Genomic DNA, 18201 nt, shown 5'->3' with positions numbered 1-18201 from the left:
AGGTCTACCGGTGCTGATGCTGGAAGCATGACCTGACATAAGATGTCATGGAACAGCCTACAGTGACTCCAGGGAATTTTATCTAGTTACACCAGAACGCACTTTAGTTTCTGATGCAATATTCTATAGAATTTTCTCTGTGGCTCCAGTTACCTGTCTTTCCACTGCATTCTTTCTTCCCCTCCCCGCCCCCATTTATTTCTTGTGTATCAGATAATGACTCATACTCCAAAAACCAAGAAGAAGCTGTTTTGTGGTGTCCATCAGAGTATAGATGAGCCTCTCCAGAGACCTGTGACGCCAGGTTATCACAGAACTGTGTACCTGATGTAAGTCCAAACAAATGAGACTATATTTTATTTTTTTAAGCTCCTTTAAAAAAGCAACAAAAAACCACCAACAGTGACTCATAAATAAACCTTCCCTACCCTAAGAGCACATTGCCATTGTAATTCCTTAAAGATCATCTCTAAAGAAAGGAGAATATTGTAGGTGGGGAAAGGTCTATTGGCTGACATCACATACCTGGAATTGCCGAGTAAACATTTACTGATCGGTTTGATTTAGATTTGCGTTATATCCTGCGTGTTTGTAGTCCTTTCATCTCCTCATAATATGTTCTATTGCTGAGTTGCATGGAGTGTCTAAAATGCTGGGGATCTTCCACTTTATAAGCAAAAAAGTATATTGCTCTGGGGAGATTTGCTGCCCACCCATAAGAGGACAGATTAAAAAGAAAATGGGAAAGACAACAATTTGTTATGTTGGATTTCCTGCTTTGGAAGAAAGATATTTTCTAGCAGGAGGGTCTGTGACACCTTGCTTTTGGCATGGTTGGGATCAGAGGTAGAAGGCTGCATTGTAAATGGAATAAAGAAATCTTACGCTACAGAGCTCCTTGAATATGCTCTGCCTCCTGTTAGAACAAGTGTATCTTAATATTTTAATATCTGAAACGGGACTTCTTTTCACTGTCATGACTGAGGAAGCAAAATCCCAATGAGATCTCAGATTTAAATGATTTTTTACTTGCAGTTGCATACAGTTTTGGATTTGACCAAATCCAGGTAGCTACAATACAGGCAGCAGTTTATCATGAGGATTTAATGTTTTCATTTCTGCAGATACTTAAGCTGAGAGTCTACAAGTCACTTTAACAAAGTATAGATAGTAGTACTCAAAAGTCACAGAATTGGTATAGCCAAGTACATTAAAATGTGTGGGTAACTTCAAGTACAACAGTGTAATGAAAGTAGGACGTAGAGGTGGTTCTTAGAAGAACGTGTAAGTCTTGAAGACTGTCCTGTGTTATCCTCCCTGCCACTCTTTACTTTCATGTTCATAATTTCTATTTCTTCAAATACTTTTCTTCCTTATTTTAGTGTGGAAGATCCATACAGAAAACAGTGAGGACTGATTTAGGCTGTAGTTACACAGGTGTAGTTGAATCTAATCAAAGCCTACAGTTTAGGATAGGGAGTGGTCACAGCTTTATCTTGCCCATGTTTGCTTATTCCCCCCCCCTCCTTCCCTGTCTTCTGCTGGCATTAGCATGCATACAAGCAGGTGATCTGACTGGGAACCCTCCTGAGTCATCCAAATACATCTTTTTGGCAGCTGTGCCATTCATAGGGGATTAAATTGATTATGTTACCAGGGCCTTAGAATGGACAAGTGTAACATACCAGATCTGGGCATGGAAAAAACCCAGGAAGGCATTTCTTTTTTAAAAAAGCAAGATGAATGAAGTGCACAGTTCCAAAGCAGAAAAAGAACCTTTGGCTATCCCAGGGCAGAATTTGGCTTGAATAGTCTTGATTCTTCTTCTGAGGACTAGCCTGGAAACAATGTCGTGTGTTTGAGCATGACACCTACTTCTACCTGGTATAGCCTGAATGCAGATTTGGAGTTTTTACTTTGTGTCCTTTCTCACAGTGGTCAGCTCATGCAGCAGCATCATGGCCATAGCTTTTGCAAGCCCTCTCCCTGTACGTTAAATGTGTACGTGTGTGTTTGTGTATAAGAAGAAAACAGGAAATAATACAAACTCCTATTATTAGCATAGTGACTATCTAATCATTTTCCTGCAGTCCTGCAAAAGAACTGCAGGCCTTAAAAATCTAAACTGGCTAATACACAGCTAATATACACAGTAAAGTGCCACTTTACTGTGGGGTCAGTGTTACTGAGTTCAGGGTCCCACTTCCCCTGCAATGTCTTGCCCATGGTGAGCTAGGAGACCTGGACTGATTCTGTGGAATCAGTTAGGGTAATTTACAAAGGGTTTTTTCAGGAGTAAATTTTAGTTACCATTAGGAGTGTCTAAGCATTACATTCCTACTTTGTGTGAAAAACAAGCTTGTGAAAACAAAGTGACTTTCCTAGGAAAGTCAGAAGAACGTTGGCAAACCTTGGGGAGTGTCTTTTATTTCCTGGTGCCATGTAGAGCACTGCAGTTTAAGCATCAGAAATAATCTCTAGGAGTGATTGTGTGTGTCTCTACCACCATCTACCCAGGCAGTACTTTTACTTAACAGTATCTTGGGATACCAGAGTGACGCTAGTTATGTATTTTGTCAAAACTGAATCTCCTTATCAACAGCTGTGTAGCTCTTACTCCTTCAAGACAGCTTCAGGTCACTGCTGGGTGCATATTAAGATCCCTTTTCTACTGTACTGGTTCTGGTAGCTTTGGGTGTGAGAAGTGTTAGTTTAATGGTGTAAAGCAGTCTTTACAGGTTGCCTCATTGTGCATACTAGGGAGGAAAAATGTAAACAGCAGAAATCTAACATGGTGAAAATGTGAAATGAATTTCCCTCCTGCTCTGGCCATATGGTAGAAATATGAGTGTTTGGTGCTCCCATGTTTTAGCAGGGAGCATGAGATACCACCCTGAATTAGAATTTTGTGCTTTACATCTAACCAATTTGTGTGCAAGAAAACTACTAGATTTTACAACAGGAAAGGACAAGCTTTTGATAGCTTTTGAGTTGTTCCAATTTTAGTACAAATTAATTTACTAAAATGAGAAAATACTCCTTTAGGAAGCCTTGCAAAAGCAAGGCAATAAACGTGACCAAATCTTAACTGCCTTAGTTTGAAAACAATATCTAACTGTATTTCATATTTAAAATAATTTAAGTGTATCAGATCAAATGGCGTGAAAAATGTCAATTTTTTGCTTGTATGCAGCTTATCTACCCAGGGACAACCAGGATAGTTGATCTGAATTATCTGAAGTTTTGGATTCAGCAGGGAGTTAAACTACATTAAAAAATTGTGTAAATACTTGCATTCAGAATTGAAGTGAATATAACTTGTTTGAAGCTCTTCATGTGAGACTCGATGTAACGCAGTCCGTTTAAAAAACATTGTGAAAGCGGAAGCGGTTGATGGAGATACTACAACGTATCTCTTTGAGTTGTTGGTTGATACCTCCAAAAAGGGAGGAGGGGGGATTTCTAGTGCTGAATAGAAGTATTCACACAGAAAATTAATGCAGAATAGCCACTGCACATGTAGCAGCTATTCCATGCTAATTTTTCTATGACTTCCCAGTGCAGACAAGGCTCTAGTTACTTCAGATGAATTGTCATGGGATCCCTGTATGGACAAGCTCTTGCTGTATGGAGCTGAGGGAGCCAGGAAATACTGGAAAGCTGCCTTTTTTTCCCTTCCTCTTTAAATAGTCACTGGCTGAGATCACTCAAGGGGAACTGAACTACTTAATATTCTGCTAGCTGTTTCCTTAGAAACTGATTTAGTTGTAAAATCATAAACTGCCTCCTTGGACTTGCATCCTTTCTAACTAGAAATGTAGTCTGGTTACTTCAACTTGATATTGGGCAGGGAAATTTTCTGTGTCTGCCAACTTCTTTTCGCAAGCTTTTCACACTTCTCTTGCTTCTGCTGTGTTTTATTGCTTATTACTAAGCCATCTTGTCCCTGTTCTGCCCTTCAGCTACTCCAGTTTCTCATTGATCCACCTCACTTGGGAAACCAACAGGTTCTACTGATCTACTTTGCTTTAAGTCTGCATGCATATTGCTCTGTCAAGTGAAATTCTTGTAATATTCAGGAGCAAATCTTAAATCCTTGAAAAAGCTAAGTATTGAAGACCTCTCAGGCCCAATGCTATGGTCTTTTTCTTTAAGTGTCCCGCTGGTATTTTGGGTTTTCAGACTGCAAGGAGTTACGGTTTCCTTTCCTTGGCTCCTTTATTGCAGTAGGAAAAAGTGTTAATTTCAAATATGTCTAACATCAGCTGGTTTGGGGGAGCTACAGTCATGCATTTAAATTATGTCATTAGCACTAGTTTGCAATATGAAATATAAAATAATTTCAATTTCTTCTGTATCATTTCAGGTAATTAGAAGAAATTAGAATTTACTGTCATACAACTTTTTATACTGCAAAGATTCATCACCCTGCATTCTCCTTTCTTCTCCAGGCCAGAAAACGATACCAGTTCTTGTCATGATAGGGATGAGAAGCTGCAGTCTCTGCTGGATGATCATCCTTCCGTTTGTGGTGGGAGCAGGTCCAGCATCTCTGACGTCTGCATTTCCCCTTCATGTAAGATGCTTTGTGAATGCTGTTGATAACTTTTGCTGTCTTTCTTGACTGGGGCAGGCGTCTGGGGCCTGGCTTGTGCGTTGTAGATAGGTTTTCTTTTTTAAATGTAGCCTTGGAACTGGCTCTCCATTTATAGACCTTGAGACACGCAGTCGGATTTTGGCTTGAGCTGAATGAATGGCTACAGAAGGTAATGTGTGGTCAGCTGAGACCAACGGGTCTTACTTGCCTCGCTCCATCTTGCTTCCTGTGGAAGCACCAAGGATCATACCCAAGGCTTCCGATGTGCAAAGTATACTGTATTTCACTCCACGATGTCCTCTGCCTAGGGAAGGAGCTGCAGCCCAGAGACAAGTGCACTCCCCGACAGGCAAAGCCCCTTATTTAATCAAATATACCCTTGTTTGGATCTAAATGAATCACTGTCTGCTGGCACCTGCAGGCTCTGTTGGCTAGACCTCTGTATTAAAGTTGAAGGCAGCTGCAGTTATCTGCTTAGATTTGCAACTACATTCAAACCATAAAAGGTTGTGGAGGATGGGAAGCCCTGTGCTGTATAGCTACATTGTGGATGCTGCTGCTAAACATTCTGTCCTTATAACTTAAACTGAAATGAATGCGAACTCAGCTGGACCTGAGAGCTCAGAAACATGTGATGGAATTTAAAAGGTTATAGGCTTCTGACATACTCTATATCTGAACTTTTGATATCCAGAGGATCATGGAACTTTGGATGTGGGAGTTTCAGCCTTCTTGCAAGGATTCATTAACATTTCCAATTAGGGATTTAAGGCAAAATGTTCTGCAGTCTTAGATAAAGGATCTTGCAGCATATCCGGTACAGAATTACTAATAAGTTCAGACAAAGAATGCCTTTACTTTCCTGAAAAATATGCTTTGAAGCAGTAAAGGAATAGCATACTTTTTACTCTCTCTTCTATTTTTTTAAATTTCCTAGAGGAAATGAAAAGGATTCTGAGAAAAGTAACCAAGGTCTTGCAGACAGGAATTTGCTTGTGTAATGCCTAGAGCTGGTAAATACAACATGCTGAATGAAAGCTGTATGATAGAAGCAGGTGAAGCTCCTGTTCAAGATGGGCACTTGGGTTCTCACTGTTGTATAGGCGTGACAGGGGCTGTCCTCAAGCCTCGCTTTGCACAGTAGCACCTTGAGTACAGCTGAGCCCGTTCCACAGGGAGGTTAGCTGCCCAGGGGCAGCAGCTCAGAACAGCAGAGATTGTAAACGGATCACAAGCATACTGACTTGACAGGTTTCCTATAAAGAAGAAAAAGATGGAGTTTTACGTACTCATGCTTCATAAAGGCAATTAAGCCAAGCAGGTATCAAATGTGTTCCTATTTGCTGTTTTATAGTGTAATTGGATGCAATTTCTAAGGCCTTATGCAGCTGCCAAGAGCCCAGCATACCTTCTAAACCACATTTTGATAATATCTTGCCAGTGTAATTCATTAACTCAACCTCTGTCACTTTTTCTGTGCTGCTGATGCTGTCTGGCAGTTTGTAGAGATTTGTGGGGAGGTTTAAACAGGGAGCTTGAATGAGTCAACAAAGTAAATGTTCATTTTTGATGGAGAGTATTTGATACGAAGCCTTCACGCTGAAGAAACTCCTGCCAGCTTTAATGTTTCATATTGTCAGAACTTTGCTAGTATCCTCTGTCTAAAACAGTTTGTTAGCTGTTTGCAGTCAAGATTACGTGGAGGTAGGTACTAATGAGACTGCTAGATTAAACTCTTTTCTTGTATTCGGAATCTTGGAGGTCAGACTATACAGCATATTGCAAGTTTATATGCATTATACATGTAATAAGACAAATAATTTTTGCGTGTGGCAGAGACAATTCTGCCTAGCACTAATCCAGGCTATAAACCAACACTGAGCTACTTGAAGGATTGCCAGAGGTTTGTTTCAGGTTTTTGCAAGTAGCCAGTAAAATACATGCTTGTCTTTCTTACCTTTTGGGATTTAGAAAGGAGGAGTAGGAGAGAAGAAAAGAAAGACTGCACTGCTGGATCCCCGGGTTGTTCATGTCAGTAACAGAACTTCCATTCTGTGTAATGATAATTGGTCTGGGTCTTTGGACATCCTCAGTTTTCCAAAAGGTAGTGGGTTTTGTAATTTTTAAATTGGACAATCTTTAATTTAAGACAGTGGAAAATAAGCCCTTTCTCTTTGAGTACCTTCTAAGATAAGGCAGGGAACAGTATGTAACAGAAAGGTGTAAAAATAATTGTACTGCTTCCAGAGACTCTTATCATGCCCTGCCAAACATCTTTGCTGTGAAGGAAATACACAGTTTATTGACTTCTGATCTTGGTCTGATGGTCATTATGCAGTACCAGAAACCTACTCACTTCAGAATATGTGTTTTTCAGCATCACGTGAATACTTTGGGATTCAGAATTTCATGCAGTCAAGTCATGAAATGAATAGCAAGAGACCAAAAGCGAAAAAATTATTAGAATAAAAGCTTTATGTGAACAGTTAGCATCATCGAGATCATGTCTCAAGGGAACTTAAGTTTAGCCTCAAGAAACCTTGATCCTGTCTTGTTTTCTAAAAATGAAACCAGTTCTTAATATTCTCCATGCCTGGATATATTCAGCTGTTCTTGAGTCAGTCTGATTTTTGCCTGGGTCCATTCTCCCTTTTTATCACTTTGGTGAAGAATCAATATTTCTGGCTCTCTTTTCCTGTTTGTCTCCTGTGAGCAGAAAACTTGTGGACTAAAGGTGAACCCTGATCATCTTACTACACTTACGCTGAATGTCAGACAGAACATAGGCTGGGCAGCCAAACGCTTGTCTGAAAATGACCTGACCTGCATCCATATCAGCATGTGAGAGCAAATCAGAATGGCAACCTGTCCTGAGCACGGGAGGAATGGAGCTAGGAATTTTTGCTAAACTCTTACTGAACTTGCACATCTTGGTAGCCTTGCGTCTCAGCAAACTGACTGCCCATCCCTTCTCCATTAGTGCAAGGCATAAAGTGAGGTATATTCAACAAATGCAATAGGCCTGAAGTCTGACAGAAATGTAGAACACTTTTTTTTACAGCAGTTGTTGCCTGTTATTATGGATACGTACAGATAACTGCAAGTGTTTGTATTCCTGTGGCTTTTAATGAGATAATGGTCAATAGTTCATATATGTTGACTGATGGTCTGCATGCTCCTAGCCCATTGCAAATGCAGAGTGTAGCTGCTTTGAAAATAATCCAACCATGTTTTACTTTCCGCCTGCAAAGGGCTGGAAGTATGCATACTTGCCGTTGGCTTGGCTCAGCTGATAAACCATAATGCACTCTGCCACGATCTGTAGCCTGCTATTATCTCAAGGTTTCCTTCATACAGGAGGAACTGGTGACTTCACTGTGTTTCTAGTAGAACTGTAGAGACAACTCCTCACTGAAATGTGCTTCTTTTTTAAATAGCAGTTGAAATGAAGTCATCTGAAGTATTCTCATCAGGCCATAGAAGGGACCGAAGCATCCCAGCTGGTGACAGTATCTTGTCTTCCCGATCTACTGACTTCACCCAGGACAAAGTAAATGGGCAATCACATAGGTATGATTTATCCAGAAGAGTATCTAAAAGTGCAAGAGGAGTCTGAGAGGACTTACCAGCTAATTCCATGCTGCTGTAAAGACAATCTGTGAAGTCATTTGATGTATGATGTAGTCTGGTCTGAGACAGCTGTGGTGGTACTTGCCAAACAAAATACCCTTAGCTGTGCCAGAGGCAGCTGTTCAGTTTTCTAAGCATCTGGTCCAGAATGGGAGAAATCTCAAGCAAGACATTATTAATGAACTTCACATGTATACACAACAGTCTTCTGCAAATAAAACTTCCTGATTGCTTCCTTAGATCACTCTAGCCCATGAAAAATCGTTTACTAGTAAAGAAATAGGTAGGACTGTGGGAACAGGGCAGGAATTAACTTGCAGAAGGAAAAAAAAAATTAAGCATTTAAGTGGATTCAGAGTGTTTAAACATGCTGAGTTGCTAGCACTGCTGACCAGAGTCCCTGACTTATTGGCTAGACAGGTATAACAAGGGAGGCAATATGATGAGTTCTCCCAGCAATGTTTTTCAACTCTTCCTTGAAACAGTTTCTGTCAAAAGAAAGAATTTTGCGCTCCTTCTCCTGTTCATACCTTGAGCTTTCTGTGAAGCCTTTGTCATGTGTAGGACTGTGATGTTATATCTTGGATGAGAACTAGGAATTCATTAGCAATTGGACCATGGTTTACCAAAGTTTTTCAGGGCCCGCATGTGTCCTTCAGACATTAACAGCTTTTTCCTATAGCTAATTTGATTGGGCCAAGTTTTAAACAGTGAGGGTAGAGAAATTCTAAAAGCAAGTACATTCCAGAAGTAAAACACAGAATGGGTGGAGGTGTGTTAAAGGAGGGGTTTTACCAACTTCTTATGGATCTGATTTTTCAGAAGTGCTTAGTTATTTGTCAGTTAAAGCTCTAGTGCTTCTGAAAACTGGGCTGTCTGCTTAAGGGTGGCCTACAGATGCCTCTGTGTGTTTCGGAGGTTTGGTGTGGTTTTGAGTCCTTGAGTTGGAGGTTTTTTTCCCCAGTTGTGCTGTTTCCATGGTGACATCTCAGAAATTTTATAGTGTCAACAAGTTATCACTGGTTAGCAGCTGAAGTGCTTGGTAGTCATACCCCTATCCCAGCATTACTGCTTTTATTTCTGTTGCCTGTCCTAACAGTAGCTAAACCCATCCTACAAATACAAGTAGACTATGAGAATTTTGTGGCCAAATACTGCTTGTTTTGTGACAGAGACAGATTATTTTTCAGGCTCTGGCTTGCAAAAAGCAAGCCATATTGGAAGCATCTTGCCCCCCACCTTGGTGAGAGGCTTTGCTTCTCTGCAGTCATAAGCTATTATTAAAAAGACATGTCCCAAGTAATCTTTACTTTTTCTTCATAAATGTATGTCTAAATCTCAGTAGTAGATGGATCTCTAACTGAAGGCACAGGTGCAGTATCCTGCAGAAGAAGATACTGTCTTTTCATTGCGTGCTTCCTTAGCATACATACAGTAATTTTTATTTTCAAATGCAGCCTCGAGTTACGGATGTGGGAATATAGCTGTTCACAATCCAAATGAACACAGGGTATCCTGTTAATATTTGTTAATATGTTGGTGTTGCAATAGCTAGACCTGCCTTTTCATTCTTTCATTCTTGGAAGCATACTTTAATTAGTTTGCAAAACAAACAGAGTGAATAAATCGATGCTTCAGTGATAGTTTTGACCACTGCAAGAGATGTAGCCTTCCTACTAGGCAAATATCAAGACCTTCATAGAAGAGGTACGTATGAGAAAAGGAGGGCTGAGTTGTGGTGATGAAGCAGTCACTGCTATTTCCCCTCTTCCTTAGCAGTATAAATTGGGAATTGAACCACACAGGGATAAGAAAGCTTAAACAGTTTGAGAGAAGAATGAGACCCTAGTAGTGACATGTCTATTGCAGTTGTTTATTTCTGCAGGAGTAAGTGATTGTTCTAGCTGATGTATGTCAGACTGCTGCTCCTGCTTGCTATTCCTTACTGCATTTTGATCATGTAAGGATATAGATCTGTTGTGCTTTTTAGCTAATGAAGGATAAATTTGTAATAGACTTAAGCTTACAATTGTGGCTGGCTGAAAAAAGCCCTTTTATTGTGACTATGTCCAGAATCATCATAATAAAGATCTTAAACTTTGCAGGGTTGTCTTAGGTTTCTAATGGTCTTTTTTTTTCTGGTAAGCTGTTAAAAATGGCCAAAAGTCCCGAGTGTATTTCTCTTGCAGAAAATGATCTAACTCATCTTTGTGTGTTTAACTCCTGTCGTGTCTCTTGGTTGATTATTCTGATCCCAGTGTCAGTCTGTTGTGCACTTTTTTTATAACCAATTCTTTCCATTGTTTCCAAATAAACAGTTTTCTTCTTTTTCAGTGCAAATGTAGGCTTCTGTGTAAGTTTGTTATGGGTTTGTTTGCTTGTGGGTTGTGGTGGGTTTTTTTGTTCCAGCACTTGCTCTCAAATTACCACACCTTGTCATAAATGACTCCTTTACCAAATACTACAGAACATTTTCCCACAGCAGATTTTTCTGCTTCTTTCTTCATCTCACCAAGTTCTAAAGGATGCCAAATAGCAGTTTTCTGTGTTATTCTGAGGCTTAATTGTTTTCTGTTGATCTTGGCCTGTTTATTGATGTTGTAAAAGATGAGGTGGTTCTGTGACACCCGGGCACGAAGAGACCAAGATCTGCTCTGCATCCTGTAAGAAAAACAGCAGGGGTTTTTTTCAGTGTTTGCTACCAGTTTATGTCATATAATCCTTCCCTGAAGAGTTTGCAAAGGTGTGAGCCATCCTGTGTGAACATTGTGTGTATCTTTTTTTTTTTGGTAAAATATAGTTACTCTGGTTGCAGTACTTTGCTTTGTCTCCAAAGTGCTTACAGCCTTACCTAGCTGCCCACGTTACTGCGGTGGAACTCTTGTAAAAATTGTTGATGGCTGTAAAAACGCTTCTCAGTATATGGGAATACAGGTCCAGGTTTTTGTTATCGATTGCTGAGTAAGGGGGAAAAAAGCTCATTTATAGCTTATAAACTGCTGTGAGGCTGTTGGATCTCCCTTTTTTATCCACATTAACATACCGTAGTACACATGAGGTTACCGTGGAGAGCACTAGAGAATTGAAAACCCGGCTCACCCAGCTTTGGTTCAAGACCAAAATGAATGAAATGACAAAAAAGCAGTAACAATGAGACTGTACTATGGAGAGAGATATTTAAACATGTCAGTGGTCCGTGCCTTGGGGTTTTATATAGCCAATCTTACTTTCTTGGATCTGTTTTGCTGGTGTGTTTCTGCTGCCATCTGCCACCTCCTCCTTTGAAATGAGACAAGTGTAACACTTCTAATAGAGATAGGTAGAGGGCTGCAGAGATGGCTCTTAGCAGGCCAGTTAGCAATGCCTCTGTCCTTAATGGTTAGCATATACATATGCAAAATATAGACAATTAATGCTATTTAAAATACAAAAGAAACACTAGCTCACATCTCCCTGTAAGGTGAAGCACGGGTATGGATGGGCTAATCAGCACTGACTCAGCAGCATTCCCAGGGGAGGAGGGGAGATTACATGTCTCGAAAATCCTCCTAATCACCCTTTCTGATGGTCACAAAGGGTTCTTTTCATGGAGCTAATAACACCGGGACTTTCCATTTTAATCACCTGTCTTTGGATAGTGACTTTTTCGCTCTCCTGCCTTTCGTTCTGCTTTTATGTCCTTTTTTAATATGATGAGCTTTTTCATGTAGCTGCTCCTTCAGTTTAACTTTTTCTCCTTTTAAGATAAAATTGACTTACTAAAGCAAACATGACTATAGATTAGAACTATTTTAGAGACTTGGTGTTTCCTGGTAGCCTCCATTTTTGTACCTGGGAAAGAATATGTTGGTGCTCGGGGGAGGGAAGGGCAGTGTATCCTCACGCAGTCATGGACTAAATTTTAAAGAACAGTATTCTTGCAACACAAGCAGACTGCAAGATAGCAGCAGCTGGTTTATGTTCTTAGTGTGAACAAGAAACCTGTGTGCTTAGGGAATTTATTTCATAGATGCCATCACAGCTCTTTGCTCTTTTGACCAAGCCTTCAGGGAGTGCTACAAATGTGGTCACAGCCAGGAGCCAGGGAGGCTGCCTCTGTCTGCCAAGACTGTGACCTATACCTGGGAGAAATAATAGTGTCTGTGCCCTAAAACCATGTATTCCTGTGCTGTAGCGCATATATATATATATTATATATATATATGGTTTTTGCACCTCAGATTAAGTCTGTGTGATAAATACAACAGAAAACAAGCTAAAGATCTATTACTTGTTTGGAGGGGACCTAACTAAACCTGTTCAATCCTGTTGTCCAAAAAACCAGGTTTGAGTGGGATAGACAGGTCCATAGAGCCAGATTTAGAGGCTGTGTGGTGAGTACATGCCCCAGAACAGTACCTGTGGTGTCATGTTCCTTTCCATGTGCAGTTTCCCTGAATTTTGAGCAGTCAGTCATGCTGTCACAGCACGTACTGCAGGTTTCACTTGGTTGCAGACGTACTATGCATACATACTTCTCCATGCATTGCTAACCCTTTCCATCTCCTCCTACAGTGAGTTTCCCTCAGCCTTCACCAGCAAACCTAAGATTCCTCGCACTCCTGAAGTGCAGAGTGCCAGCCCTAGAAAGGGAAAGGTCCCAGGCATTGCCCCACAGTTCTCTCAGTCTGGACCCCAACAAACCAGCCGTCCCAGCTCCTCAGGATCATCCACAAGGAGCCAACAGAGTAAGTGGGGAAGAGTCATCTGTTTGTCAGTCCTTGGGGTGGGAAAGGAGGGAGCACTGTAGTAGCTCTCCAGGAATGAAGTCGTATGCTACAAATGTGCCAGGAGTATATGACATTGTACTTGTCGTCTGCAGGTTGTACAACCACGTAATTATATCCTGCCAAACACTGCTCCTATTTCCAGGCTGTCATGTGAACGGTTAGGAGACATGCTTTTTCCTGTCTCTGGGTGGAGAAAAGTGGCCCAAATTCTCAGAAGTCTGGGGGGGAAGCTTCTAGGCTCAGACTTTGTCTAATGTCATTAGACTTTTTCCTTTTCTTTAGACACTTGTTCACTCCACTGTGTAAACTGTTTAATGTTCTTGAATTTGGATCCCTGGGTGTGTCTGCACTGTCTACAGTGTGTCTACTGAATGTAGACCAGATGTCAGGCAGTTCAGAAGATAGGCTCAGGGCAGCCTCGTAAGCAGGCAGCCACACATGTTGGGCTGCTTGTGGCAGTCACCATTCTGCTGGAGACTTGTATTTAAGAGCCATATGGATGTGTCGTTGCCTGAAGAAGTTTAAGCAGTACTAGTTTGTGGTGGGCTTGGAAGAGAGGTGGCTGTGACTTAAGGTTGGAGGGAAAGTATGGAGGACGCTTGCTTTAAGCAGCCAACGCAAGCCCATTAAGTGGAAACGTTGATCTCAGATGCTCACCCAACAGTAAAACAGGTGTATAGTGTGTAAGTTGTGGGGAGTTAGGTTTTTGGGTTTTTTTTTGTGGGGGGAGGGGCAGGGGGGCAGGGAAGAAAGATTCATTCTTCAGTAATGCTTTTTCCCTGCAGCGTGGATAGAACTAGCTAAATTCAAATACACCTAATACACCTCTGGGCCCATCATCAATGAAAATGGTAGGAGCCATGTGCTGTGTATTTAAATTTCAAATGTGGTGTAAGTTTAGTGATGACTATTTGATCACAGTGTAACATTAGCTCTGTTCTTCAGCTGTAACTGTTATCTTTAAATATTTCACGAAAACATGGTAACTCGTAGTACCCTGCAAACCTTCCCAAGAAATCTGAAGTGTGTGTATTTTGTTAGTTCCTCATTACAGGTAGGGAAAACGGAGCACAGAGAATTGAAATAACCTAGTAAATCAGCAACATAACTGGAAAGAGCTTCCTAAGTCTTCTGTGTTGCTCACTCACTGTCATTCCACACAGTTGCGTGTGCAGGGAGGTGGCATGGTTTCATTCAGGGAGTACAGATGACGCAGTGGAAGGGAATGTCCTTGGTGGTTAAGGGAGGTTTTGACCTAAAGAGGACTTGTTTGAACGGTCCTGTGCTTAGGTAATACTGCCAGCTCTTTCAGCTTTACTTTTGCTGCATATGTCCTGTGTTTTACCTCTGACATCAGTGCTTTCTGTTTCCTGTGACAGGAGCACTGTTCTGCCCTGACTGAATGTGCTGTTAACACCTGGGAGTCTGTCCCTGGTTCCTGTCTCAGTTCATTTACAAAAGCGCTGGCTCATTGAAAAGGAGCTCTGCTGAAGAAGGGAAAAGCATAGTGTGTATGTGTGCACACAAAACTCCTCTGCACGTTCTAGTTTCTCCAGGGTGTCTTTACACTCCGGGTGCATGTCCTATGAAAAATGCAACATACTTAGGTTGCTCTTGTAGGGCTCTGGAGTAAGTTCCTTTTCCAGTGTCACAGTGTATAATTATTTTATTTTGAAATTGCATTAAAGCAGAGCGTAATCAGAGTTCTACATCGCTTGGGTTTCCTTGTTGATTCAGTATAAGTAATTTTAAAGACCAGACTCTTGGATTCTTCTAATTTTTATTGGATAGGATTTGTCTTACAATATAGCTCCTATCTTTGCTGTGTCTGCGCATCCTAAAGCTGAATTTGTAGCAGGCATCACATCTTAGCTATGTGTCCATTTTCCTTTTCTCCCAAGTTTTTGTTTTCTATCTGTCCACCTGTGTCATGAGACAGAGTTGGTGTCAGCAACTGAATATTAAACTCTTATCTTTCCGCTAAAATAGCGAAGAAATTATTTTGCAAACAAGTAGTTTTCCATTCACTCTGCTTATATGTATCCTGCATTGTTGTCTGCTGTCACAGGGCACCTATTAGTTATTGTTCATCTTGCAGGGGCTTTCACACAGGTGTTTATAATTGGGAAAAGTGAGAGGAAGGTGATAAGGACCAGATTTTTAAAGGACTAAAAAGGGCTTTAAGCACCTATGTCCAAAGTTAAGGCTCTCAAAGGTAATTCCCAACCATTACTTAAAGGTGCAGGGAAGGCATCTGAAGCCAGTAAGCCCCTAATGTTTCCCTAGTAAAGCTCTGTGCTACTGTTTGTTTAATTTTCTAGCTGAATCATCTGTAAGTCAAAAATTATATCAGATGCACAGATATCAGCAATCAGTAGATTTCAGCAGTTGTTGTCTCCCTTTGGCTGACTACGTAGGCATGTCAGCTTGTAAGAGGCTCTGTCTCAGTGGCAGACTGTCTTTAGTTTGTGGGTTTCTTGGTATTTCTGGAGAAATACACGGGTTTGTAGCTGACAGGCATGATGAGAAAAACATGAGTTTCTGATTGTACTTACTCTATGTGCTCACTTATTTTAGAGACACGTTTTTAGCTTGCTTTTAAATATTTATTAGAGGTCTATTTTCTGGAAATAAGTTGCTTTTACATGAGCCTAGCTGGACTAGCTGAACTGCTCCTCTTGGAGCATGGAGTGTGTGGAATGCCTGAGGAATGCAGAGGAAGCACAGGTACTTAGTGCAGCTGCAGGCCTGGGACCAGATTCCTGCCTGAGATGTAGCCCACTGCTGTTAGCTGAGCTCTAAAGCTGTACCTTTAAGCAAAACCAAGCTCCTCCAGATAAAACCAGCTATTCTGGGATTTTCTGTGGATTCCACTTCCTAGCTGGTACAGGGGTAAGTAACACTGGCAGCATGGCTAGAACAGGGGGTAGACCTCCAAGTTTAGACTTTCAGCTGTGCTTATGCACTCATGTGGACATGGCTGAATGTTTAAGCTACTCTGTTACGCTGCATCTGCTCCAAGCAACTCTGCTTGGGCATGCTCAAGCTGTTTGCAGTGTAGAGAGTCCTGTCTAGGGCACAGCGGAGCTAGGGTAGTACAGAAATCTTTACCAGAAGAAAAGAAATTATTACTGTCGGGAATGCAACTGGGCCCTGGTGACTCCCTGCTCCTCCACAAGTTCTTTCAGTGTCCCCTGACAAGTGGCTGCCATCAGTACATTCTGCATTTTTAAGCTGAAACATCAGTGGTTAAGGTGCCTTTGTGCGTGTTCTTTGTGGTGTTTGTGTCACTGTACAGGTTGAACAAGTGTTGCCCTCAGGCAGCTCCTGTCTTGTAATAAATACTGCTTTCAGCTGACAGACCCTTTCTTGCCATTTTTCTGCAGGCAGCCAGTCCTACAGGAAGTGAGAACAGCTCCTTTCCTCGAGACTCGCCTGTCACATTGTTGAAGGACAGAGCCAGCTTCCTGTAATGAGCTTTACTGGCAACCTGCAGAGAAGAGGGTGAGGTTGCTCACTGGCATTGCACAGTGATTCAGGCATTATCTGATGGAATGCACCTGTTGTCTCTAAAACTAGCCAAGACAAGAGCCTTGTTACTACAATTCAAGGTCGCAGCAGCAGCCCAGGACTGATACGGGAGATGAATATAGTCCCAGTGTCTCCAATAGTTTACTCTATATTGACGTTGCCACCTTGAGAAGAAACTTTTGCTCTATGCCTTCTGTGTCCCAGGGTAAAGGGCCTTTGGAGACAGTATGTAGGGCTCAGCACATGAGTCTGACCAATTAACTGTCTTTTTTACATATTGCTTGCTGAACTAGCCTGCCACTTGCTTTTTTTAAATTACACCTTTGTAATGAGTTGGAAGGTATCTGTTCAAAGGTTCTGCACTAGGAGGGAAAATGTGCACCATATGTGCAGAGCCTCACTGCCTGGAGCTGTCTTGTGTGGAGCGAGATCTGTGTTTGGCCACCAGAGACTGGAGAGAAAGTATTTCATTAACTTGTGATGGACCTGTGGCAGTTGAAAAACACCGTGCCAGTGCCCAAGGCAGCATCCATGCTCACCTCTTGATCTGATCAGCAGCTTTATCTGCAGCAATTACTCCTATTCCTTCTTCCTACGTTTTTTTCTTAATTCTAGTTTAACATTTGTGGAATGAATAATCCATTTTTTCTGCTGGAAGGACGGACTTCATTCATAGAAGAAACCATAAGAACATGAACAGATCAGAAGTAACTTTCTCTTTACATGTGGCTGTGGACAATCTTTGGTCTTTGTTGCTTTTTTATATGTATCGGTTCTGAGCAATGGTCTGGTTATGTCTTACGGATTTTGTGCTGGTCTTCAGTGAATCTGAAGTGCTGGCTGGGCAAGAGAGGTCAGGAAGCCCTCCAACTAAATAAAAACCCCAGCAGTTAGTTCTGCCAGTGAGTTACAAAGGTAGTGCTCTTTGTTGTTGTTTCTCTCAAAAGTAACAGGGACCGGGAAACACTAAAGTCTTCACTGAGGGTTGGCTTTACAGTAACACCCCCTCATGTGACAGAGCTGTTAGAGCAACAGCAACTAATGCAGTTTATCTTTGAATTTGGCTGCTGCCTCAGCAGCAGTGCACAAAAAGCAGGCAGCATATTTGCCACAGGTGGACTTCAAAAGCAAATGCTTTAACAGGTACAAAAAGGGAAAAGGTAAGGCTTTTGTTCTGGCATTTCCATTTGGAGTTTGAGAAACAAACAAGTGGAACACAGTGTGAAAGGTAAAAAGCTCTGATAGTGACACTGCCTTCCCCTAGAGCAGAGAGTTGTAAAGCCACCAGTCATTTCCTTAGAACCAGAAGAAAGCTTTACACCTCTGCGGAGGCCTTGAGTTGTGCCAGCAACTGAGGAGTCAAGGCCATTTCCTGGTGTGATGCAGTTCCCATGGAACCTGCCAATATCAGTGATGCTGTGTCAGGTGTTTGCAGGAAGAGCTCCCACACACAACTTCAGGTAACCCCTTTGGATAATAGATTTTAAATTGGAATCGGGTTGTTTTATAGGAGGAGGCACCCCTGGTTTATTATCTAGCATATTTGTGCGGAAGTTATAGTTTACTGCTCGGTAACTTCAGGGTATCTAAAGGTCTAACATAAAGCGGGCAAAGTATGGGTGTTGCTTTAATTCCCAAACTAAATAGAACATAAAGTGATTATAAACACTTGAT

At 41.5% G+C, this 18201-nt stretch overlaps 1 protein-coding gene across 8 annotated transcripts in view; it reads left to right on the top strand.

Annotated features, from left to right (window-relative positions):
* The window catches only part of ARMC9 (armadillo repeat containing 9), a 67586-nt gene extending 50157 nt beyond the window's left edge, over window positions 1-17429 (top strand). For 5 of the 8 annotated variants that reach the window (XM_056358708.1, XM_056358706.1, XM_056358707.1 and 2 more), the window contains 5 exons: window positions 214-329; window positions 4452-4576; window positions 8035-8167; window positions 12782-12954; window positions 16383-17429. In XM_056358708.1, the coding sequence (XP_056214683.1) occupies window positions 214-329; window positions 4452-4576; window positions 8035-8167; window positions 12782-12954; window positions 16383-16405 (570 nt within the window). In that variant the 3' untranslated portion in view covers window positions 16406-17429. Of the gene's footprint in view, window positions 1-213; window positions 334-4451; window positions 4577-8034; window positions 8168-12781; window positions 12955-16382 lie in introns of those variants that run through there. The other 3 variants (XM_056358711.1, XM_056358710.1, XM_056358705.1) reach the window with 2 other exon arrangements.
* The last annotated feature ends 772 nt before the right edge of the window (window positions 17430-18201 follow it).

The sequence above is a fragment of the Falco biarmicus genome, chromosome 13 (genome assembly GCF_023638135.1).
Source record: "Falco biarmicus isolate bFalBia1 chromosome 13, bFalBia1.pri, whole genome shotgun sequence".
NCBI lineage: Eukaryota > Metazoa > Chordata > Aves > Falconiformes > Falconidae > Falco > Falco biarmicus.
Note: the sequence above shows the minus strand (reverse complement) of the source record. Positions and strands in the feature narration are given on the sequence as shown.